The sequence below is a fragment of the Pleurodeles waltl genome, chromosome 4_1 (assembly GCF_031143425.1).
Source record: "Pleurodeles waltl isolate 20211129_DDA chromosome 4_1, aPleWal1.hap1.20221129, whole genome shotgun sequence".
NCBI lineage: Eukaryota > Metazoa > Chordata > Amphibia > Caudata > Salamandridae > Pleurodeles > Pleurodeles waltl.
This window is the reverse complement of record NC_090442.1, coordinates 411,115,430-411,142,050: the sequence shown is the minus strand read 5'-3', so window position 1 is coordinate 411,142,050 and position 26,621 is coordinate 411,115,430. Positions and strand designations below refer to the sequence as shown.

The window sequence follows — 26,621 nt, the reverse complement described above, 5'->3', positions numbered from 1 at the left end:
AATGTGAGCAAGGCTGCAAGCCCGCCAAAGGTGCAGAGAGTGGTCAGTCACAAGCAATCAAACATTCAGACTACTCATGAAAGACACTAGAGCACTGGATCAAAACCTCAGCTAAAGTAAAAAACACAACACAGTAGAGTCAGTGATTAATTTGAGCTGGTATTTGCAGGAGAGGGTCCACTTGCACTCATATTTGGGGACCAGCACTTATTAGTCGTCAACAAACTATGATCCAAATCTAGAGAGAAGAAAAACACAATAGGTGGAAAAGAGGAAGAAGAGAACAATGGAAAAAGTGACAAATGGAGAAAGCTAGGATGAAAAAAGAACATGTAAGAGTGAGATAAAGAGGCAGGAGGTGTCTGGTGATTGATTAAAGGGGCAAAAGGTAGAATCAAAACAATGCATCATTGGTATTCGACACCCTGACCTTCAATAGCGCTGGTCATGGGATTCTAAAGAAAACTTTGGTTCCCAGCACTTGTTCTTTTACAAATTAAGCAGTGGGTACAGCGAACAGCTAAAGCCAATTCGCAGTATATCAGCACTGGAGAGGCAATCTGTCATTGAAGTGGACTCATTACTGCAGAGGTTTTGGGAAATCAGGAGACCAGAGGGAAATGCTATGGTAGTTTAGTAATCTTCTGATTTAGTGCTTATCCCCAATGCCTGACACATGTATGTGTGTGTTTCCCGTTCATGTTTAAGCCCATGGAGGTCAAGGGTTTAAAATTGCAACTCATGCCTCCACAACGGTAACACACTGCTTTCCATCGTCATACCAGAGAAAAAAATAATCACTTCATCTTACAGAAGTATATTACCATCGAAATTTCTGTTTTATTGTTACTTAAGATCTTTGCTAAGCACATGGTCGTGTTATATTTAAGAGTTCAAACAAAGTGTAATTACCTTGGAAACTTGTTTTCAACTTTCAGAAAAAAAGAGGATTTTAAAAATAATGAGTAAAACAGCGGGACATAAACTACAGTTTGCAAAAATGACCTAAATGCTTAAGTAAGCCAGCTTAATAAAAATGTTAAAATCTAATTGCGTTTCACAGTTGCAAAGAATAATATGGTAAAATTTGGACAACACAGGTGATGTTTTTTTGCCCTCAGTACAAGTCTTCATTGTTGCTGCTAAGAAGAACTGGATATGCAGTGCCAATAAATCTTCCGTGGCGATAGACAATGATTTGCAACTCGTATTCTTCTATTCTCACTACCTCTTTTGTAACCTTTTCTTGGGACAGCAGAAAGATTACTGTAAAAAGAGCAAATTCAAACTCTGGGCTAACTCCGATGAAGCTACTTCCCACGGGCTTTACCATCTCCTTCCAGCTGAACTGCAGATTCAGAACTTGATCATCTTCATCGGGCTGCAAAGAAATACAACTGTGAGATATCTCAAACATAAGCAGAACCTTGTATACTCATATACTCCGCACACTGTATAATCAGAATATTATAAGTACTTCACAGATACGTTGTTATACTGCACTTCACACCTATGATTACATGAAAGACTGCAGCTGTGCTTCGTTTTCTTTTATTACCATGCATGATACAGAGAAATATATCTTTCAATATGTTTGTTCTTTGAACTTTAACATGTTTTCTGTTTCGGGTCCAATAGCAGAAGATGGACCTTTAGAGGTAACTGCCTCTGCTTGTGTGCGTCAGTAAGATGGCGGTGAGCCAAATGCGCCCTGTGAGATAGCAATCAATGCTTATGGACGGTTATTTCCCAAGGTAGGCTCAATCTTAATGCACTTATGTGGCTCTATTCAGCAGAGACAATACCTGTTACAACTTCATGGTCACGGTAACTCCTGTGGCTCTTCAGTCCATCCTATACTCTGCTCTTAAATCAGAGCCTGGGCCCAACCCAATCTTTGTACAGCTAAAGTAGTGCCCGTTGTGCACAATGATCTTGGGGTGACCTCTGTGGTTCACTCTGCATGGTCTCTGTTGTAAATGGGGGCTTGGGTAGAGCAAGGGCTTGCCTGGTCTCCCCTGGGCTTATCGAGCGTAGGTGGTAGAATCTACTATGTCGGATTAGTTAATTGGTCAGGATAGTGGTAGGGGAGGGAGTTTAGGGGAGGTTCATAAGTAGGAGCGGAGGTGTGGGCAGGCTCTTTGGCTGTTTTGTCACACCCAGGTATAGGTGTGGTGAGGTTTTTGAGGTGAGGTAGGCCTTAGATAAAAAGTTATTGGTTCGGGAGCTAGTTTCTGGCAGTAGTGAGGTACATGAGTATAAGGATGGATAAGAATGATAAAACAGCGCAAGCCCTTAAAGTTTTACAGGAGGAGGGCAGGAAGGACCTGTTATAAGAGGCAGTACTTGAGCAAGCATAGGCAGCATTAACAAGGCCAAAAAGGGTGTCATCGGAAGGCATAGCGGCAGCAGTCATTGCCTGTTAATACAAGCAAGAAGTTTAATCAGAAAATTGTAAGTGGCAAGAAACTAAGCAAATTGCCTTCGTGTGAAGGGGTTTCATGTCAGGATCTGGGTTTTTGCTTACAGTGTCTGGTTGTTGAAGGCAGGAAGAAATCAGCTTGCCACTCGGGAGGGCGCTGCAAAAGCGCGTTAGAGGTCGTGGCAGAGGTTGTGTCAAGGATAATGCGTTGACGGGGTAGGGCCGCATGGGGTCTCCTGATCATGATGCACGTCACAAGGAGAATGGCAGAACAAGCTCTAATTCCCTCAGAAACAAGTGGAGAGCGAGGGAGGCCTTCATTAGAGAAAAGACAGTTAGGAGCAACAAAAAACATGGCTGCGCCAATGTTAGGGCAGCAGAACATCATGATTGTTGTGTCAGATGAGGAAGAAGAGACAGATTGTGTCTGAGGGTCTGATTTCAGATTTTCAGTTAAAGAATATGCCCATAATTATGCCAGAGGGCAGAATGGTACAGATTATCCCTAGGTGGGTCAGTCCCATGCTACATAGAGTACAGGAGTGAGATGTGAATAATCAAACCATATATCAAATAGGGCAGCATATTGTAATAAAAGACAAAATTAGGTATGGGAGGTATTTTATATGGGGAGGCAAATGTTGGAGTGAAAGTAGGTATGGCACAGGGTAGAACAGATCTTGGGCAATCAGGGCCAGTGGGAGCAAAGGCTGGGTGTGGCAGTCCTTATGCAATGGTCATGTCTGAGGAGCAGTTAACATCACTGCGGCTTGGGCAGTCAGCAGATAACAGAAGATGCCGGTGGTGGTTCGGTACCCCAGTACATCGGCTAGAAGAGAGGGTGAGATTCAGAGCGCCTCGCATAACATCGGGGGAGGCATGAGAACATGAACATAGAGTGAGGCATCTGAGGTCGTGAGACGAGCCGCCTACCAGCTAGGGGGCTGACTTTGTTATCCAAAATTATTGTCTGGAAGAGGAAACTTTGGATTATGAGGATGGGGAAGAACCGGGAGTGGGGGAGATCGTGCAACAGAGGGTGGTGGTGAGGGGTGGTGATAAAAGGATGATATCTAATGGGGGAATGAGCATTGGTGTTCTTCAGGAGAAAGCAGAGAAGGCGGTCCAGGGCGATCGTCGAGATGGAAAAGGAAGGAGGACAATCACTGCAGTAAACTTACCTAGAGGTGAGAAGAGAGGGCAATGTTTGGGAAGCAGGGAGGTTTCTCAAGGGGCATTGATTGCTGTGCTTAATTCGTCAGGGGTTGTGTACAGATGTGGGGATATAATCCAAGGGAGGGGATATGGGTATTCAGACGGTTGTTAAGGAGGAGGAGAGACCTGAAATTGTAATTGAACTGAGAAACAGGATGTAGAAAAGACGGATAAGGGTTCAGGTAAGTCAGGATTGGTTCCAGGTAGTAAAAGTCAGCCACAGGAGAATATGTCAGGAAAGGATGGAGATGGGGGCAATGTCAAGAATACAACGCTTCCAAACATGGGGGTGTCGATGCCATTGAGGGCGCACCTCACTCCAAATATGAAAGAGAATTTATAAGGGTGAATTTGTGGATGTTTTCAAGCTACTTCATAGAGAAGTACAGACTAAAGCGAGTTCAAAGGATGAAGAGTGGGATTTGGCACGTAGGCCCAAAGTACCTACCACCATAGAAAACTGGACATCAGCCTTTTATATATGTGATCGTTTATTGAGAACGTTTGCCAGAGAGATGCATAGCTTTGTTTAAATATATGGATATTGTTCGGAGAGCTCAAATGGATTATGGGGGTTTTGGTTGATTTCGGTATGATGAGGAGTTCACGGCAAGGATGGCTACTTCTCCGGGCAAGGAGTGGGGAGAGATTGATAATGAACTGTGAATGCAATGGCTTCGTACTGCCAGGAATGTGTCGGTGAATGGAGCATGCTGGTCATTTAATAGTGGAGGGTGTACAAGACAGCAATGCAAATGTAAGCATGACTTCTCAAGTTGTGGGGGAAGGCAAGGCACAACAACTAAGGCAGAGGCAGTGATAGGGGTATGGACCCCACACACCATGTGGTGGGAAAAGGGCCCTACTCCTACTAAAGTGGGACTGCTGAATTATTGGGTATGTTTTTATCCAAGAGTTTCCAATGCAAAACGTTTGTTTTGGGGCTTTGCTGAAGGTTTTCGCTTATGCTACCAGGGCTCTAGAATAAGGAGATGGGCATCCTGAAGTGGTCTGAGCTAAGCTACACAAAGAAGTGGAGTTGGGTAGAATAGTGGGCCCATTCGATTGTTGGCCATTACAGAATTTGACAATTTCCCCACTTGGGGGGGGTGCACAAAAAACAATTGGGTGAGTTCAGGTTAATCCATCGACTTTCTTGGCCTTTGGGTGCGTCTATTAACAATTTAATTGCCCAAGAGGACACTACGGTCTATTATCCGTCTGTTGATGAGGCAATTTCTTTAGAAAGAAATGTGGTGTGGGAGCTGAAATGGCAAAATCTGATATAGAATCCGCTCCAGTGTATCTTGATGATTTTTCTTTGTTGGGTTTCCAGTTTGAGAACGCCATTTATGTTGACAGGATGTTACCTATGGGCTGTTCAGTTTCATATTCATTGTTTGAAACCTTTAGCTCATTTCTCCAGTGGTTTTATCAATCAAGGAGTGGTTAAAAGCAAGTTACACACTACCAAGCTTATTTCTTTTTGGTGGGTGTGGCAGGAACAGGCGATTGCAAGACAGCTCTGGAGGTTTTTCAAGAGGCCATGTTTGACATGTGTGTTCCATTGTCTCAGGAAAAAAAAAGTAGGCCCTATGAATTGTTTACATCTTCTGGGAGTTGAGTTGGACTCTATCAAATTGGAGGTGTGTTTACCACAAGAAAAAAGTGAATACACTAATTGGTTTGTTGGAGGAAGCTGTTCGAAAGCCCAAATTGGAAGTGAGACAGGTACAAGCTTTGCTTGGCCACTTGAATTTTGCCCGTAAGGTTGAGAGTGGGAAGGGCTTTTTGTTGACGGTTCGGGTTTGCAATCAGTTGAGCAGTACGACCTCACCATCATGTTCGGCTTCAAGCCAGTATGAAAGCGGACTTGAGGATGTGGATTTCCTTTCTCCAAGATTTCAATGAGGTGACTGTGTTTTTTGAAGAAGATGAATGGTTGTGGCAAGTTCACGTTTTTTCTGATGCTTCAGGTGCACAAGGTTTTGGTTTGTTTTGGAATGGACATTGGGCGGCTGAGAGTTGGCCAGATTCGTGGAGAGAGAGATGGCTTAGCATTGCCTTTTTGGAATCTTTTCCATTGGTGGTGGCATTATAATTATGGGGCGAGGCACTGGCTAATCGGAAGGTTGTTTTCAATGTTGACAATCAATAGTGGTGAATATGAAGAAGGTTAAGGATGAAAAAGTGCTGAAGTTACTGTGGGTGTTTCATCTCAATTGTTTGAAGTATAAAATACTGTTTAAGGCAAAGTATGTTCCAGAAGTAAATAGTGAAATTGCTGATGAGCTATCTCGTTCGCAGTGGCAGAGATTCTGTGGTCTTGTAACAGGAGCAGATGTGCAGAGGACTGCAGGTCCCAGGGCATTATGGGATTTAGGAATAGGAGGATGTTGTAGCTGATTCAGCAGTCAATAGCTTAGTCTACACAGAAAAGGTATGAGCAAGCTTGGTTTATTAAAATGTATTAAAATCGTGTGCCGTTAGACAGGTGGGTGGGCCACTGGTTTGTGTAGAAAGAAGGAAGGGAGGATGCAGTTTGTTTCATCATGCATCAGATCAATTTAGGTATACCAGCTGTAACTATATCGGGTAAGTTATCAGGCATTTCTTTTTATGGTAAGTATTTTTGGGGTTGTGATCCTATGGAAGGTGAAATTTGTAAAAGAATTCTGGCGGGTTGTGCTAGAAAGGGAGGGGAGGGGCGAGGGTTGATTGGAGACACCCAATAGCGACTCAACTACTGCGGGATATCATTTTGATTTTAAATGAGGTTTGTTTCTCACCGTGGGAGGTGGCTTTAATGTCACTGTGTATATCATGGCTTTTTCACAGTGCTTTTACAGTCTGAGCTTTTAGGTTTGTAAGGCAAGATGGACATGCTATGTTCCAATGTATGTCTGAGGGCGGGTGTTATTTATCTGTGGATTCGGACATCAAAAACTGATCCCTTGGGTAAGGGGCATGAAGTGGTTATGCAAAGTAGCACTCTGCCAGGTTGTCTAGTGTATTGTTGGATTTCCTTTAGCAGGTTTTTGCCAAAGGATTCTAGGTTTTAATTTGTTCATCAAGATGGATCACACTTGAAGTCTCATCAGTTGCTTTCGGTATTAAAGAAAGCACTCAGTAAGTTGGGTATGGAATCTGAAATCATATGGTACCCATTCATTTCGGATCGGGGCAGCCACAAGAGCTAAGAAGTGTGATAAATCAGACAGGGATATAATGGACTTGGGGCGCTGGAAGTCTCAGTGCTTTAAACGTTATATTAGGTCAAGCCGGTCAAAGTTTTGTGAAGAATAAAACATTAAAAGTGGCCATATATTTTCTTGGGTTAACTATGTTTTTTATTTTCTAGGTTGTGTGGCTGGCCCGGACAGAGCAGGTGCTTCAGTTTGGAAAGTGGGGCATTCCTTTATGCGTTGGCCCGAGAAGCATGCTGCATTAAGACATTTTGGTCAGCATTTGGATTTGGATGGGGCCAGAATATAAGTGTTATGGGTAGGGTAAAGTGGTATGAGGTGGGGTGAATTGTTTGTGCTTTCTAAGAAATTGGCCAAAGGGTTTTGTTAGTGATTCATTTAGGAGAAAAGGATTTAGTGACGTTGTCAAGTATTTAGTTGTTGAAGACTATGAAGATGGACTTGTTGAGGATCAAAGAGAAGTGGGCAGGTACACATGTTGTGTGGACAGAGCTAGCGCCAAGGTGAGTTTGGAGGGAAGCAAGATCTTTTATAGGGATTGAGAAGCAGCTCAAAAAAGTAAACAGGGAAATGAGGGATTTTTGTGACTCAAAGGGTTTTCGGTTTTGAGACATGAGGAAACTGTCCATGTGGATGTAACTTTTTTTTTTTAAGACAGGACGGGGTTAATTTATACTTTATGGGTAATGAGCATTATTTGTTGGAATTGAGAATACGGATTGCAGATCTATTAGGTGAGAAGCTATGGGATCACGATTAAACTCAATGGTTTTGGTGCGGCAGGAAAACACCTGGTAGGTTTTCCTTGGGGATGGGTTTTTACAGACATGCTTTTGGGGGGTACAGATGCACAAAGTTAAGAGGTCAGGGATTTTTGAGAGGGAACAAAAGAGGGAGGGAAAGGCAATGGTAACTACAGAAAGGGGACAGAGGACAGATGAATACCGGATTGGTTTGGGTCTAGGTGGGGATGGGAAGGGGGTATTGATGAGGGGTAAGTTTTATTAGAGGGTGGGGTTTAGGAAGTTGTATGTAGTAGTGAGGTGGTTTAGTTTTGTAAGGCTTAATGCCAAGGTCATTGTTTTGCCTGACCGGTTATAAAGTGGCCTTTTACCCCTAGTTGGAGAGTAGTTGTCGCCAGATGTTCCCTGTATGTTAAATGGGTCTGCACCCCTGCCCCGAGTGCCCCACTGCATGAGGAACTGGTATCTTAACTTTGTTTGGCTCTCTTATTGCATTGATCTAGCATGTGTGCATAGGCTGGGCCTGTCCCTAGTAATGCAAAGTCCAGAACCTGTTCTGTTTCATACAGCGTGACCTCAAAGTGGGTACTGGACTAATGCTGATGCCCTGAGCATAATACATAAGTCTGTGGAGGGCAGAGTACCATGTTTTGTGAATCATTAGTAAAACCAGACCTTTTCAACCGTGTCAAGGAGAGGCAAGCCTACAAGCTTCTCTCAAGGGCTGCTGTTATGTGAAACCCAGAGCATTAGGCTGTCATTTCGTGTGCGCGTATGTGTAGTTAAATTGTAGCACACGCACGGTAGTGTTTAATTAAATTAAGTCTGAGTACAGGGACCAGTTGAATCCATTTTGGATGCCCCAGTTACCATAAAGCATACAAAAATGTGATGGATTAATTAATCTCAACCACTGGTAATTACTCTGGCCGCATACCAACTCTACCCCGTAAGGTATGCGAGGGGAGTTGAACATTCTGGCTACTAAACATTTAGCACACCAGTAGGGAGCAGGGTCAAATTTATGGAAAAACATTCTATACAAAAGGTCTATTTTTAAGGACACAACAGAGAATGTAAAAGAATCATAAAGCTAAGTAAAAGTTCAGAGCTAAGTGGAAGTTAAAAGAGGTTTACATTCACATATTTATTATGCAGTGGGTCAACGTTTCCTCTGAATGATGCGGACTACACCACATCACAAACCCATACACACACCCAATTATACCACAATATAATCACCAGCCTTGAAAGCCTTTAAATACTAAGATCCAGCCTCCACCCAGAGAGCTCGGAGGCAGACAAGCCTGAAAATGAATAGGGACAGCTGAGCCAGAGCAGAAAGAACATGCTGATCCATCAAAATAACTATCGTAAATTCTACAATAAATGCAGTTAAAAATTTTATAAATAGTTTCAATGTCACAAAGTGTGTATCTTTAACATTTGTGAGTTTATTACATTATGGCATTACAATGACATTTGTTAAAAGTGAAAGCTTACAAAAATGAACCTAGAAACATTCATAAACTCTCTCCATCCCCCCGCCCAGACTCTGATGCAATAAATGAATCAATTTTCATGTGTCCCCAACATATGGCCAATATTGTTATAGATGGAACAATATTATAGTCTATCAAACTACATACAACAAAGGCATTTTTTTTTTTTTTTTTTTTTTAAATAAGGGGGACCCTGAATTAAATTACTTCTATGTGCTCTAAAATATAACAGTTAAGGTAAATGAGACAAAGTGATTCTCCTAAAATTATAAAAATTTGTACCCAGATTTCCTTACTACACACTGTGCAACTGTTTTATTTCCCTCCATAATCGCGTTGATGCTCCTGACGGGAGATTCACCTAAACAGAGCTCCAAGCCAGGTGCTACTGACGTGGATGTCACTCAGGAGCAGGAAATCCCTCTGGTGCTGGTTGCTGGAGAAAGCTTCTCCAGCAGCTCCAGTCAGCTAAAAGATTTTACTTTCGTATTGACAAACAGTGTATTGACATTAAAAATATATATATTTAATGCAGTTTTTGCATAAAACAAGCAACAGAATAAGCCACACAACTAGACAACATAATTCTGAGCATCGTCTCCCAAATCACCTAGGACATCAGTACTGCAAAAGTGAAAGTAATATTAGAATCTCCCCTTTCAAGTGGATCCCTGCTTGAGGATCCCCCTCAAAGGGCTGCCCAAGAAGGGACCACACCACTAGACACCTCAGAATTGTTTTTCTTTGGGGCGTGGCCTCCAAGGCCGTAGGCCTTTGGTCTTCTTATCCGCACAATCAATCATTCTTAAACATTCACCTTCCTCCGGTGGGCAGATGGAAGTTTAACCCTAATCTGAACATGCTCCCAAGCTGGAGGGGACGGGGGCAGGAAGCCTACTAGCCACCAGGGAATGAAAAAGTAAAAAAGGGGGGGTGAAATGGCTCATGCTAGCATAGGGCCAATCTTTCTGGCAGATTTGCTGTCAATTTGACCCCCCCCCTCACTCTAGAAATCCCACTAGACACCAATGAATCTTTGTTTACTAAAAAGAAATGGATGGAGGTAGTCCATCCTTGCATATTCCATGCCCTGTGCTCCCAAGCACCCATATCCACCCACCTAACCCCCTCACCCCGAGAAACAGAAAAGCCCAATTAACACCATAGAAGAGTAGACTATTTGTTATTATCAACTGGATTTCTCTGCATCTTTGGTTTTCTAAGCCAGATTTTTTTGGTTTTATAAAACATGACAATAAATGGAGAGCATGTAGACATTACAATCACAATGAAAAAATGAATTGAGTAAAACAATGTAAAACTCAAAGCACATCAATTGTCCATTAATTCATAAAAACTCCACCATTTCACATCACCCACAACCTATGATTCTGTGGGCATCCTCTGGCTTTGTATATGGGTTCTTCCATTTTAGTGCTGTTGCCCATAGCTTTTGTTCCCAAGCGGCAACAGGAGGAAATGTTGTGGATTTTCAGAATCGGGCAAAGTCCCTTCTGATGATCAAAGTCCCCATGCCTACTAATCCATGGTCTTTTCTGCCATCTCCTAGATCTTCCAGGATTTCAAATATATACATTTGGGAGTGGGGTTGGGGTAACAGTTGTAGTGAAATAAAAGTGTGTGGAAAAGCTAAAGGTATTTATAGCATTGTGTTTTGCGAGTCTACTGAGTCTGTACTGAGATCAAAGAAAGTTGACAGTTAATGAGTGAGGAAACACAAATATTGTATATTATTCAGATGGAGTGCGTTTGGCGCCACATTGGGCAGTCTCCACTATTAGGGGCCTCCAGGTTGAGTACTTTTGGAGAATGATCAGATATGCCCCATGGAAAGATGCTCACCCCTATTATGCCCAGCATGTCTATCTCGCAAGAAGAGATCAAGATAATCAACTCCAGATCTGGTACCATGGGCTGCTGTCGTAAGCATATACTCTTGTGCTTCCGGGTGCCACATCCGCTAAACATCAGACGCCCCTTGTGAGTTTGCCCAATGTGCTAGCACTACTTTACCTTTTGGTTTTGCTATCTGAACCTTCCACGTCTACCAGTGTGTTCATGACAGAATTCAAATCTTTTACGATGGTAGTATGTAGGAAGCTAGCTTTTTATGTGGTGTACCTGTAGGAAGTTGGCTCTGTATATACTATATTAAAATGAGACAATGTGCAAAGAGCCATGGGGTTCCCCAGAGGCTAAAGTTGATAATGCTAATGCTCTCTTTTGTGGTAGTGTGGTCGAGCAGTTAGGCTTATCAGAGGGTAGTGCGCAAAGCATTTGTTGTACACACACAGGAAATAAATGAAGCACTCACTCAATGACTAACTCCAGGCCAAACGTTTTTATATAGCAAAAATATATTTTGTTACTTTATTTCTAGAACCTCAAGATTCAAGTTGCAGGTAAGTACTATAGCAAGTATGTATCCAACATATGGCAAGTTAAACGGTTTTAGAATAAATAGCAATAAACTGTTTAAAAAGCAATTTTCACCACCAGAAGTGGGGCTTCGTCCAGGGCTGGGCATCTCCACTAGCTAGAGTGCACTGGGGCCCTGTAACAAGAGGTCTGAGCCTTTGAGGCTCACCACCAGGTGTTACAGTTCGTGCAGGGGGAGGTGTGAAGCACTTCCACCAAGTGCAGGCTTTGTTTAAGGACAAAGAGAGCACAAAGGCTCGCACTCCCATGTAGTCAGAAACTTGTCTGAAAGTGGCAGGCTGGCACAGACCAGTCAGCCCTGCACTAGATGTTTGGCTAAAATACAGGAGGCATCTCTAAGGTGCCCACTGGGTGCATTTTTCAATAAATCTAGCACTGGCATCAGTGTGTGTTTATTGTGCTGATAAGTTTGATATCAAACTTCCCAGACTTCAGTGAAACCATTAAGGAGCTGTGAAGTTCGTAATGACAAACTCCCAGCCTATGTACTCAGCAAGCCCACACTCCACTTCCAATGTTTAAGAATGAACTTAAACACTCTAGGGGCATATTGCTCATGCAACTATGCCCTCACCTGTGGTATAGTGCACACTGCATTAGTGCTATAAGGCCTGCTACAGGGGTGACATATATATATATACACACACACACCCCCCAAGATCATCAATATTGGTTAAGTACTTTAGATGTTATAGAATTTTAATTAAAAATTTAAGAAATACAGTCAAATAACAGTTTTGAGGTATGAGCCTCGAATGCGGTAATGTTACTGATGATCTTTGAGGGTGCCCTTAGGGACATAAAGTGCTTAGGTGCCCTTAGGGATGTAAAGTGCTTAGGGGTCAAGGTCCAAGAAACTATCAGCAGTTCGGGTTTACCTGCCCTAGTGAGTCTGGATGCTGAAGTGATGGTTGCACTACACCTCAAAGTCAATGGCAGAGTACCTGAAAAAGAAAGGCTGCAAAGGGGGAATTTGGGGACAAGCCTGGTGGAACCCAAAGGGGAGCTTGGCTCTTAATGGTCTCTGGACCACACAGTTTGTTTAGATGAACCCGGGCTGGGGGGCTCGGGTGCAGAGGTGTTTGGTCTGGCAGGTCGCTTCAGTCAGAGGCTCTCATTTGCTTTAGGGTGACCTGGACAGGGAGGTGGCTACACCCCCTAGATGACCACTTCCTGTAGAGAGTGGGCATTTTCCTGACCCGGAGTTCCTAGTTTCACCAAAAACAAGATGTGAGACCCTTCCTTGGGTGTGCACTTCAATAACCTCAAAGTGCAACACACCTCCTGAATATGTAATTGTTCACTTTCTCTGGTGCCAAATAGGCCTCAGGGCAGAGGGTGGCATTCCCCAGGCCTGGAGGGGGGAATTTGGGTAAAGATAATGTTGCATATATAAGGAAGCAGGGGCTTGGAAGTTCCTGGCTCTAATATGCTAAATCGCTAGCCACCCTGCTGGAGGTGTGATTATCTTCCTACGGAGCAGAATTTATGGCATCAGAGTGTGGGCTCTCACTTACTGGGGGTCAGAAGCTCGTCAGTGGTGGCAGCCTGGTCAATACCAATCAGACAGCACACTAAGGGACTAGTAGGTTTTCAGGGGGCACCTGTGTGCATATCATAATAAATCTGCTACTGGCGTAAGTACAGATTTATTAAGGCGAGGTGTTTTATACAAAACACCAGTATTTTCAGTAAAGCCATCAAGTAGCTGGGTAACTCATAATGACCAGTGCCCTGTACATGTCCTCAAAATGGCTTCCTGAACACTTGCAGTGTCTAGCAATGGAACTAAGCATCAGCATGGTACATCTGTTCATGCAGATGTTCCCTCACAGGTAACATAATGCACCCTGCCTTGGTGCTCTAAGGCCAGCTGTAAGGGTGACTTACATATATCACACGCAGTGGTTGTGGGCATTGCACACAGGGTGTGTGCAACGTTTTTTCAAAATGTTTGCATGGTTTCACGCATTCTGCAATGGCAGTCTACATGAGATTTTGGGTGTGGGTCACTTAAGGTGACATAATACATGCTGCAGCCCTTAGGGACCCTCTATTAGTATCCAGGCCCTGGGCATCAGGGGTACCATTTACCAGGGACTTACAAGGGTGCTTAAGTCCTTGCCGATCGGGTAACAATTGAGCACTACCTCATTTTAGGGGAAAGAGCACTGGCACGGAGGGCCTGGTTAGCAGGGACCCAGTGCAACTTCAGTCAAAAAGCAGTCAGTAGTAGGGCAAAAACTGGCGGGACCATGTAAAAAAAAAAGGGGCACTTTCCTACACAGTGCCCTAGGGTAGCTTAGTGAGGAGAGTGTTGAGGTCCTCTAGAGTGGGGTTACGGAGTTGTGGAGGAATACAGATGCTGCGCAAGTTGCAGTGATTCCTTTCCATCCACTCCTATATTGCTGTAAAGCCACCTTGCATGTGAGCTCTGACTTGGATGACCACTAAAGGAAGAGATCTGTGTAGCAGAATTACTGTGCTTCTGAAGACTTCGGTGTACCTTGTATGGAATACTTTGTCATACCAGAATCTGCCCAATAAAGGGCAATGCAAGTTGAAAAAGTGTGTATGTAAAGACAACATCCCTTTTAATGTGGTCATTAAGACCACTGAGTTTCCATGTCATCACTCTTATAGGGATCATATGAGCCATTTTAAGCGGTTTACCTTCTGGAGAACGGTGGCTTCAAATCAGTGAGAGCCTGCAGGAGATCTTAGGGTGGGACATTTGAACTTCTTAAACTCCACAAATGCGTCTGACACCATCTTAACTGAAACATGATACTCAACTTTCCTACTCTGTCCCCCATTCTTCAGCCCCTGAAACATCTGTCTCCTTAACTGGCTCCATTAAATATTAATAACCAACTACTAGTACAAGAACAACTGTCTGGCCTTCCCCTACACCATGCTATCACTAAGGATACGCTGATGCTTGTTAGTAGACAAAACTTAAAATGTGATAAAAAAACAGGGTTAAACAAGGTGAAATGGAATTGATTAGGGAGGAAGGTTCCCAGTTTCTCCAAGGGTACAATTGTTGCTGTAGGCGGTAACATCAGTTGTGCAATTGATTTGTTTTCCTGACTTTCCACACAGTTACCATATCCTCTTTCTTCTAATGTGATACATTTTTGTTTTCCTCCTCCATATACTGTGTGACATGTTTTGAAAAACTTCGGTTTTCCATTTTACACCTAACAAAGACAAGCTAACCAAAAGAATTAAAGTTATATGCTGATCAATAAATGATAAGTGATCATCACACAATGCTCTAAAGTTGTTTTTTTATTATTTTTTTTAAACAGGTTTTCACCCACAATCACATAGCCGTACGTACTGTACTACTAATATATTCCTTTCTCTTGAAGAATTCAAAACCCTCAAACAGTGCATGTTTTCCACAATTAAATTTAATACGCCATCAAACATGGTTCCATAACAGTTTATAAAGTAATAGATCCCTCTACACACACCTTTCCTGACCCGTGGGCACACTGTTTTACTCTAGAAATAGCAGTATCTCCGCTCAAACATCTCATGGTGTAAACTAACTGTACAGTAAGGTTCATAGGTCTGTTATTAACAGACTGCAGATTCTTTGTTTTATAATTTCAGAAACATGGTCTCATCTGCTTACAACTACATACAGATGGAACATTTCTTTTTTAAACACTATGTCCAATACTTGGCGATATACCTCTACCTCTCAAAACCTAAATCTAAAATCATACACCTCTATAAACAGTTTTTGACTCACTAAACAGTGCATAGAATAAGTTTACCAACAGTAATGCACTTACTGACACTTCTCAACAAAATTTGTAAATTATATTTTAAATTACCTGAACTTAAAGCAGTTTCTTATATGCACCTGAAGACACAAGTCTGTCTCAGTTCCAAAGTCAGTCACTTCTGTTGAGCACAACTCCAACAGGCTTCCTTCTCCTCCAAATCACCAAGAATAAAGTGAGCTATCTCTGGTTCTGCACCTAACTACATCACAGTATTTCTTCAACCATGTAATAACAATCATTTGCAATACAATGGGTCTCTTGCTTGTTCGAGTTAGAGCTATTAGCATTTTAAACTCCTAACCAGGCTTTTCTTGCCACAAACTTAAAAGTAAGACAGTTTCACATAAGCAAGCAGATGGCCACCATGAGCGCGAAGCAGACACACAAAAGGAAACAGAAGTTCACTCGCCGTGAAACTTATTGGCTAAAGTGCAATTATCCATGTAACAGGGTCGATGTCATACAAAGCGCTCAATTACTGCCCAGCAAGATTGCGCTGCCTACGAAATAAAAACACTGATCCTTCTACTTTTTCAGTAGTTGGCCGGTGCACTCAAGGAGGGCTAAACACCAAAAAAGGCATGGCGTGTGCATGCCTTTCACTAATGAAATCAAACGAATTTTAAAAGGCAAGCCCACAAACCAACTAAACTGATGAGCATGGTTAAATGCCCATAGAGCGATTACACCAGGGACAGAGTTCTTTGTGTGCTCGACCCTAAATATGGTAGCTATTGGTTGAGCCTTGGCCCTTTTTTTCTACTTATCCTCAGTACGATCTCGCAAGACTCTCACAGGACTGTAAAACCCCTAGTGGCAAGCTCAGTAATTTTCCATCGGGGTTTTGCAAGCTTCTTGCAAGATCACACAAGTCCATGCAGCAAGCTTCATTCCTTGACGCATGTGACCAACTCTTGTGGGCATCTCGCTTGATTGCAACAAAACTGTAGGGAAAATAGAAGTATGTGGGAAGTAGTATCCTTTCCACTGAGACTCATCTCTTACATGACAGGTGTGTGTAGTAGGGTGCAGGGAGAGACTGACCTCTGTCTCAGATGCCATGCAACTCATCCCATGGTCCCTCTAGGTCTGAGGATTCTGGTGTCTGATCTCGTACCTTTTGCAGCCTTAATCAACATCTCCTCCTTGGTTCTCTGCTTCGGGTCATCCTCCATCTTCTGCTTTCAAGATTGATTCTGACACTGCTTTTTGAGGGTGGTTTTTTAGGTCTTTTCTACACTCTACAGGCAGCAGAATTAAAGATTCCTCTCCCCCATTCATCTGTTATTTTTGTTAGCGCAAGTAATGTTAACCTGCAGCTAAAATATGGCTATCTTGTGCACACACACGGTTTGTTTTCTAGGCCCAAAACGTATGCCTACATACTCTAAGGTTTTACTACTATTAATGATGGACATTAGTCCTGGTTTTTATTTAACATATATGTATTATAAGGAATTCCCCATCACATATGCCCACCTTTCAGATAAAGTCCCTCACAATTGTCCTGTAAGCATTATTCTTCCTTAATAATGACAAGCAATTTCTTGCTATTACATTCTATTTTAAATATGCAAATACACATATGTATAAGTTATATCTATGTATGTATACTATTTATTTTCCGATTATTTTTGAAGAGCTTCTGCAGCAGGTTTTAGCTGTATTGCCATAGCGATCAATTCAATCAAATCATGTTTCATTATTTTCTATTATTTTGGACCTTGAAGCAAAGTGAAAACCTAGAGGTTTTCATGCAATGTATGAATGGGTTGCTCTACAGTTTCTAATAAAAAAATGTTTCACCAAGCCCGACAGGAGTTTGCCTGTACAATAAATGTCAATGTACACTGTTATACTAAGTGCCTATTTTATTCACAAACAGTCCTGTTGCTCCTTTGTCGAATATGTTATAACATTCATTTGGTTGCAATCTTCAAACACAAGTTCTCCTTGATTCAGGAGACTAATTTTTTTAAGTACCTTTGGCAATTAATGCTTGCAGTTCCTTATCACTCACTGTTCTTCTCCATTTCCAGTTTGAGAAGTGAGAATATTTTTATTTGGACATTAAAGGTGTTAACATTTCTGCAAAATTGAAACCTGTTACATGCTGAATAGTATTATTCATAAATACAAAATATTCTGGAAAATAATATGCTGGAAGCAAATTATATTACCCTTGAATATGCCAACTTTTTCTTCCAGCATTACTGGTATGGTTGTATTCCAGACTAAATATCCTTTCTCTTTTCTCAGTGTAGTTAAAAAAAAAAAAAAAAAAAAAAGAAGAAAAAAAAAGATCACCAGCCGCCTGCTAGTCAGCATACCGGTTGTAGCAGGACAGCTGCTTGGCTTGTCATTTTCTACAGTATGATGTGGACCATGGTGGTACATTGAAGCATGCATCTGTAGTTACATGAGTATATTTTTCACAGTGTTTCTGTTCCAGTAAGTGGCACAAAAAGGCCTGGAGGCAAAATGTCATCTGAAACAAGACGAAGTGTGTGGAACTTGGACAACAACTATTGGCCCTAAAGTCAGGTGATCTAGACACCACCTTGCAGTGGGGATGGCATCATTCCTCTTTGAGTCACCTTTATGGTAACTATGAACTCAATTTCGTTTTTTCTTTGCATTTTAAGTTTTACAGCAGGATTTGCTAGATCTGAAACATACTCTGCATGCACCATATTTATAAGAAACACTAACATTACAAGGCAAATCCACAGCGATGTTGTAGTTAATGTGAGCCAGACATAAGCCCAAGGTGCTCTCAAATATACTCTTACAATCTCTTTACACTTTTTCCATTTATTTTGCATAGGATACTATTCATTATTTTCTTTTCTTTGATTAGATACACTCTAAGATTAAGCCATTTAAGAGACCAACCTCACATTCTGCTAATTCTGATCCTAAATCTCAGGAGACCGCTACTTGAACACTCAAATTTGTTCATCTAAGTAATTTTCAATTGCAAAAGCAGTGCAGTGCATAATATTACATTCTTCTGCAGGATGCGTATGATTGTATACAGCTAACAAGTGCAGAACCTATTCCTTCATGAGTGGCTTTTGTTAGGTTTATTTGGTTAGATTCATTTGGTATGTAGTGTTCTCCCGTATCTGTGCCAACGTAATATTTTGAACTTAAAAAAAAAAAAAAAAAAAAAAAACACACATACACACACAAATTCACCAGTTATAGTTAGGACACCTAACTAACTTGCACCCCCACCATGCACCGCTTAGGACCTCACATATTACATCACACATGACGTTCGGTAACATTTAAGACATCACTGATGAATATCATTATTACATTCTCAAAATTTTTTTCAATGCTTACCTCTTCTTGATATACATCTTGAACTGATTGCTATTTAACTCTACAAGAGGAATCCAACGAGGGACACATTCTGTGAAAAGATTCTTTGTTGCACAGTTAGAGCTACCTTTGTAATTTCCACTGTTCCGATCACCAGTCTCATACTGGTCCTCCAACGTTAAAAATGGCAATATCACCATTACTGCTCCTTTCCTCACCAGAACCAGCACGGGATCCCAGCTGGTTGGACCAAACTCTTCTTTTGATCCCACTCTCTCTACCACAAGCTTATCCAAATTCAGTAACCACCCAGTCTCAAATGACATCACTGATGATATCACCCAATGAACCCTGCAGCTAACCCCTTGCAGGAAGGCAAACCCATGCAGCACACTGCCTCTGGACGGCCCGCGGCAGGCAGCCAACCCCAGCCAGGCAGGGCTTTTAGCCAAGTGGCGTGGGGTGGCCTCAAGACCCCAATGGATGTGGTCCCCGGGCCTTTTAAGGCTCAGACAGAGAGGGAGGGGCTGTGTAAGGAAATGCCTCCTTGGCATGGTTACCCCCTGACTTTTTGCCTTTGCTGATGCCAAGTTATGATTTGAAAGTGTGCTGAGGCCTGCTAACCAGGCCCCAGCACCAGTGTTCTTACCCTAAAACTGTGCCTTTGTCTCCACAATTGGCACACCCTGGCATCCAGGTAAGTCCCTTGTAACTGGTACCTCTGGTACCAAGGGCCCTGATGCCAGGGAGGGTCTCCAAGAGCTGCAGCATGTCTTATGCCACCATGGGGACCCCTCACTCAGCACATACACACTACTTGCCAGCTTGTGTGTGATGGTAGGGAGAAAATAACCAAGTCGACATGGCACTCCCCTCAGAGTGCCATGCCAATCTCACACTGCCTATGGCATAGGTAAGTCACCCCTCTAGCAGGCCTTACAGCCCTAAGGCAGGGTGCACTATACCACAGGTGAGGGCATAGGTGCATGAGCACTATGCCCCATACAGTGTCTAAGCAAAACCTTAGACATTGTAAGTGCAGGGTAGCCATAAGAGTATATGGTCTGGGAGTCTGTCATACACGAACTCCACAGCACCATAATGGCTACACTGAAAACTGGGAAGTTTGGTATCAAACTTCTCAGCACAATAAATGCACACTGATGCCAGTGTACATTTTATTGTGAAATACACCCAGAAGGCATCTTAGAGATGCCCCCTGAAAACATACCCGACTTCCAGTGTGGGCTGACTAGTTTTGTCAGCCTGCCACACACCAGACATGTTGCTGACCACATGCGGAGAGTGCTTTTGTCACTCTGTGGCTAGTAACAAAGCCTGCACTGGATGGAGGTGCTTCTCACCTCCCCCTGCAGGAACTGTAACATCTGGTGGTGAGCCTCAAAGGCTCACCCCCTTTGTTACAGCGCCACAGGGCATCCCAGCTAGTGGAGATGCCCGCCCCCTACGGCAACGGCCCCACTTTTGGCGGCAAGGCCAGAGGAGATAATGAGAAAAACAAGGAGGCCAGTCAGGACAACCCACAGGGAGGAGGCACAAAGAGGGTGTAGCCACCCTCAGGGCTAGTAGCCATTGGCTACTAACCTCCCAGACCTAAACACACCCCTAAATTGAGTATTTAGGGGCCCCAAGAACCTAGCAAGATAGATTCCTGCAACCTGAAGACGAAGAAGGACTGCTGACCTGAAGCCCTGCAGAGAAGACGGAGACACCAACTGCTTTGGCCCCAGCCCTGCCAGCCTGTCTCCCCACTTCAAGAAAAACTGCAACAGCGACGGGTTAACCAGGGTCCAGCGACCTCTGAAACCTCAGAGGACTACCCTGCATCTAAAAGGACCAGGAACACCCGAGGACAGCGGCCCTGTTCCAAAGAAACTGCAACTTTGCAACAAAGAAGCAACTTTTAAAGACCACACGTTTCCCGCCGGAAGCGTGAGACTTTCCACTCTGCACCCAACGCCCCCGGCTCGACCTGCGGAAAACCAACACTACAGGGAGGACTACCCTGCGACTGCGAGCCCGTGAGTAGCCAGAGTTGACCCCCCAGAACCCCGACAGCGACGCCTGCAGAGGGAATCCAGAGGCTCCCCCTGACCGCGACTGCCTGCCTCAAAGAACCAGATGCCTCATAAAGACACTGCACCCGCAGCCCCCAGGACCTGAAGGAACCGAACTCCAGTGCAGGAGTGACCCCCAGGAGGCCCTCTCCCTAGCCCAGGTGGTGGCTACCCCGAGGAGCCCCACCTTGCCTGCCTGCATCGCTATAGAGACCGCTGGGTCTCCCATTGAAACCTATTGCAAACCCGACGTCTGTTTGCACACTGCACCCGGCCGCCCCTGTGCCGCTGAGGGTGTACTTTTTGTGCCTGCTTGTGTCCCCCCAGGTGCCCTACAAAACCTCCCTGGTCTGCCCTCCGAAGTCACGGGTACTTACCTGCTGGCAGACTGGAACCGGGGCACCCCTATTTCCATTGACGCCTATGTGTTTTGGGCACCACTTTGACCTCTGCACCTGACCGGTCCTGAGCTGCTAGTGTGGTAACTTTGGGGTTGCCCTGAACCCTTAACAGTGGGCTACCTTGGACCCAACGTTGAACCCCGTAAGTGCTTTACTTACCTGTGAAACTAACAAATACATACCTCCACCAGGAACTGTTGATTTTTGCACTGTGTCCAATTTTACAATAGCTTATTGCCATTTTTGCCAAAACTGTACATTCTATTGTGATGATTCAAAGTTCCTAAGATACCTGAGTGAAATACCTTTCATTTAAAGTATTGTTTGTAAATCTTGAACCTGTCGTTCTTAAAATAAACTAAGAAAATATATTTTTGTATATAAAAACCTATTGGCCTGGAAATGTCTTTGAGTGTGTGTTCCTCATTTATTGCTTGTGTGTGTACACAACAAATGCTTAACACTACCCTCTGATAAGCCTACTGCTCGACCACACTACCACAAAATAGAGCATTAGAATTATCTCTTTTTGCCACTATCTTACCTCTCAGGGGAACCCTTGGACTCTGTGCACACTATTTTTTACTTTGAAATAGTATATACAGAGCCAACTTCCTACAGGCTGCATACCCCCTTCTGTTTAAAAATAAATATATTTAAGTTAGCCAAAAATCCAATAAGTGGAACGAGTTATGGATTTTAAAAAATAAACTGAATTGTAGTGCTTTAAAAAAAAAAAAAAAATTAAAGTTATTTATTTATGCATTTTAAGTAAACAGACAACAAAGATGCCCTACTATCCCAACAGCATTAACACGAACATGGCCCCACCTGTGCACAGCAACAATGGCGTCTCCAACAGTTCACCAGAGTAAGGATTCCAGGAGAATGTGTCCCCCCACTCAGTTCAAGTGCACCAGAATCCAGCCATAGTACGAACAAAGCAGTCCTCTCTGAGCACAGATTGGGGCCGCAGACAACAGATGCTCTCGTTCAAAGGGCAAAATAACAGATACAACTAACAAAATATAGAAAGACAGCCGGCAAAGGCAGCACTAATAATTATCCCACATCCAGCAGCAACACACAGAGATGGCGACACAAGGCATTTCCCAGATGCACGACTAATCGGAATGAGCGCATATCAGTTAGTAAGCAGTCTCCAGGTAGGAGCGCAGAGGCGCCCAGATGTCCCTCGACATAGAGCCCTCAGGAACCAGCTCCCAGTAAGTTGTCAATTGCTCCTGACAAAACGCAGCATTGCGCAGCCAATCAGAAACCCGAGGTGGCCGTCCCCGTCCCCAGCAGATCCCGACCCTACGCTTAGCCAAAAGCAGCAGCATGCTTACCAGTTTCCTCAGAGCTAGCGGAACTTCGTCTATGCTCCCAAAGCAGCGCCAATACGGGAGAAGGGGTCAGCTCTAAGCCAGTCATCTCCCCAATTGCATGTATTACTTCCAGCCAAAAATTGCGTACTTCCCCACAGTGCCACGCCAGATGAAGTAAGTCGGCATCCGGGGCGTGGCATCTTTCGTAGTTAGCATCCGCGTGCAGCCCCATAGCATACAGGCCGCGAGGAGTATAATATATACGCTGCAAGAATTTTAAATGAATGAGTCGCAGCCTGTAATTTGGTGAGAGCGTCCTCATTTGCGCACAACACTTCTGCCATGCCCCAACAGAAATCTCCTCACCTACATCTGCCTCCCACTTTACTTTTGCGGACATAGCAAGTCCGCCCCTTTGCGCCTGCATGCAGCCATATAACTTAGTGATTAACTTCCTCGGCGTCTGCGCACTCCATACTACCTCCAGTACACAGCATATCAACGGGGTCTCCGGGAGGCCAGAGTAGCGTGCACGGAGCAATGCGCATACACGCAGCACATTTAGCCGATGCAGCGCACTGCCAGCGCCATCCCCAAGCGCCACCTCCGGGGAGATCAGCCGCCCGTCCAAAAACCCGTCCCCCAAAAGAGACAGGTCCGAGTCACGAAGATACTTCCGCAGCTGCGAGTCTCGCAACAGCCCCTCATCAGCTTCAAAAAGCACGCTGTAAGGACAAGAGGAAGATTCACGAACAAGTACAGGAGTTTAGGCAACACTATCATTTTGGCGATGGCAACTCGTCCTATTAATGACAAGGGCAGGGAGCGCCATAGCTCAATCCTGTCCTCCAGCCAGGACATAACTGTACCATAATTAGCCATCCAGAGCGTTTCAACATCACAGCTCAGCCAGACTCCCAAATACTGCACCGGGCCACTAGCCCACTCAATAGGATATCAGGACAGGAAGCCCGCCATCCCCGACGTTAAAGGCAGCACAACAGACTTAGACCAGTTGATCGATATACCCGAAAATGCGCCAAACTGTACAATCTCATCCAGCAGAACATCTAAATTCTTTCCGGGCTCCCGCACATACAGCACAATGTCATCAGCGTACAGGGAGATTAAAATGGGACGTTGCCAAAACTGCAGCCCTCTGCGATTGTGGTGCTGGCGCAGGAAGGCTGCGAGCGGCTCCATTGCTATAGCGAAAAGCAGTGGGGATAAAAGGGCACCCCTATCTGGTCCCCCGAGCCACCAGAAAGGGGGCCGAGATACTTCCATTCAACCTAAGTCGGGCGACGGGCTCTGTATACAGCAAGTGAATCAAAGTCACGAATCGCTTGCTCAAACCCACCCTGCCAAAGGAGCGCAAACAGGTATTTCCACACCAGGGAATCAAAAGCCTTTGTGGCATCCAAAAACACTGCCGCATAATTGCCAGCAGTAAGCAAACCTGCGGCAGCAAAAACATAAGCAGGTTATGTGCCGTGGACCGTCCCAGGACAAACCCGGACTGATTTGGCAGCACCAGCCTCGTCATCAACGGCTGCAACCATGCCGCGATCATCTTGGCCAAAATCTTATTATCAACATTGATCATTGAGAGCGGGCATTACGAATCGCAGCAATGCAGGTCCTTGCCTGGCTTAAGGATCGTAACGATCAGTGCCTCCCGAAGAGAGGAGGGAAGAACTCCAGTCTTCATTGCCTCCGCATAGACCTCCAGCAGGTAAGGCGCAAGGATATCAGAGTATTCCTTATAGAACGCTGGAGTCAAACCATCAAGGCCAGGTGACTTTTCTCCGGGCAGGTCATGAATTGCCGCCTTTACCTCCTCCTCTGAGAAAGGAGCGTCGAAATATGCCCTATGGGCATCTTCAAACCCGAGCAAGCTAATCTCTGAGAAATAGTCCAGCACAACCTCGGTGGGCAGCTCAGCAGGTGCAGAGTACAAATCCATAAAAAACTGAGTGAAAACTTGCAAGACACCATCCGTCCCCGTCACACGCTCACCCTCCGAGCTATCTATTTCAGCAACATAACTGCTAGCCCAGCGTTTACGAAACAGGTTTGCCAGCGTGCGTCTTGCCCTCTCTCCTTCTCCAAAGTGCCTTGCCCTGGCAAAACGCCCCCCAAAAAATATATTTCCCTCATAGAGGCCTCCTCATACAAAGCGACTGCCTCCCTGAGAGCCGCCAGTGTGGCACCTGACGAATCCACCACCAACCGCGCCTCCAAGTCCACTATCCGCCCCTCCAGCTCAGCCAGCTCCCAGCACAGCGCCCGCAGCACACCATGCTGTTTCGAAATGCAGGACCCACGGATGACCATTTTAAAGGCCTCCCAGAGCATTCCCGTCGAATTCACAGAACCACCATTCTCCTCAAAATAGAGAACAACCTCCCGGCGAATCTCCTCGCGAAAAGTCTCGTCTCGAAGGGCCCCCTGTGGCAAGCACCACATAAAAGCACATTCTGTTCCACCTGGCAATGAGAGCTCCAGCTTGACCGGACAGTGTACGCACTGTGTGCTCCACCGACCTCGCCCACAGCGCTACATTGCCCGAGCCCAGCCAGCGATCTATACGTGACCAGCTGTTATGCACATAAATAACACACGTACCCTCTTTCGCGTCTCCATGCTTCACCCGCCATATATCCACCAGAGCCCCATCGTCTATGACCGCAGACAGTGCCTTACCTGCAGCAGCATGTGGTACCCTGGCCAAACTTTCCCTGTCCCGCTCCGGGTCTAGGATCACATTGAAGTCCCCACCCCAGATCACAGCGCCTCCCCAACTACGCAACCAGCCTCCAGACCTCACTAAAGAATTCTGGATCATCCGTATTAGGACCATATACTGACACAAGTCAGTAAGGTCCGTCCAGCAACACTCCGCTCATCAACACATATCGTCCATCAGGATCATCTATAGTTCGCTGTGTTCGCCATGGCAGTCCCTTACGCAACAGGATCGCCACACCTCTGGCATTACGCGAGTACACCGCCTCATGGCACTCCCCATTCCATCCAGCCTTCAAGCGATGCATCGTATCCGCCACTAGGTGAGTCTCTTGCAGCATACAGGTACCTATATTCTGGCGCTGAGCATACGGAGCCACGAGCCGCACCTTACGTCCATCATTCAGGCCACGCACATTCCAGGTAAGACAACGGATCAATGTCACCCTCTCCTGCATCATCGCGACACTCCTACCAGAGCACCATACCTCACCACTACCCCTCCCAGCTGGCCAGACAGACACAGACATAAAAAATAATAAGAAAGAGCCAAATAGGCAAGAAACAACCATCAAATACACAAGCCCACCCACGCAGATCCCCCCAACCGGGTCAAAGCAAAGAACCCCCCCCAACCCAATAAACCAAATCAGCAACCAATGCCATAGGGACAAGACTCATCCAATGGGCGGGCGTCTAGCCACCCAACCCCTCACCCAAACGGGCCTGGGAAGGGCAGGCATAGGGCCAAAAGATGAATAAAACATCAGGGCGGCAAACAGTGTTATGAATGCAGTTACTATGCGGTCAGTTAATACACCAACAATAACAGGACTGTTCAGTCATTATCGCTGAGAGTCTCACGCTTCGCACCAGGCCCATTCAAGTCCACCTCCACTGGTCTCGGGGGGAGAGCTTTAACAAATTTAGCCGCCAGCTTCGGATCTGTAAAGAAGTGGAGTTCCCCTCCATCCTGCACTCTCAATTTTGCAGGGTAAATAAGGGAAAACCTGGCATCCGTCTGACTGAGGGAGCGTTTGATCAGCAGGAAGGCGCTGCTTGCCGCCTGCACCCACGGGGTGTAGTCCAGGAAAAAGCTCAGTTCGGTATACTTATAGATCACTGTGCACCGCTCTCTAGCCAGTCGAAGAACTGCATATCTGGTGCGATAATTCAGCAGCCGGATAATGACAGGGCAAGGAGGGTTCCCCGGCGGAGGCCGAGGGCCCAAAGACCTATGAGCCCTCTCCACCATGAACAACCGGGTGAGCTGACCAGGAAAAAGCTCTGAAAGCATACCTTCAATAAAATCCTCTATCCTGCCCATATCTGTGGACTCGGGAAGACCAATCAGTCTAACATTACTGCGGCGCGAGCGCGCCTCC

The 26,621-nt window shown here is 44.8% G+C and overlaps 1 protein-coding gene across 2 annotated transcripts in view; it reads right to left on the bottom strand.

Moving 5' to 3' along the window:
* Positions 1 to 820: 820 nt before the first annotated feature.
* The window catches only part of LOC138287800 (poly(U)-specific endoribonuclease-A-like), a 349,705-nt gene continuing 323,904 nt past the window's right edge, over positions 821 to 26,621 (bottom strand). For both annotated transcript variants that reach the window (XM_069228645.1, XM_069228646.1), the window contains one exon: positions 821 to 1,381. In XM_069228645.1, coding sequence (XP_069084746.1) covers positions 1,118 to 1,381 — 264 coding nt within the window. In that variant the 3' untranslated portion in view covers positions 821 to 1,117. The remainder of the gene's footprint in view (positions 1,382 to 26,621) is intronic.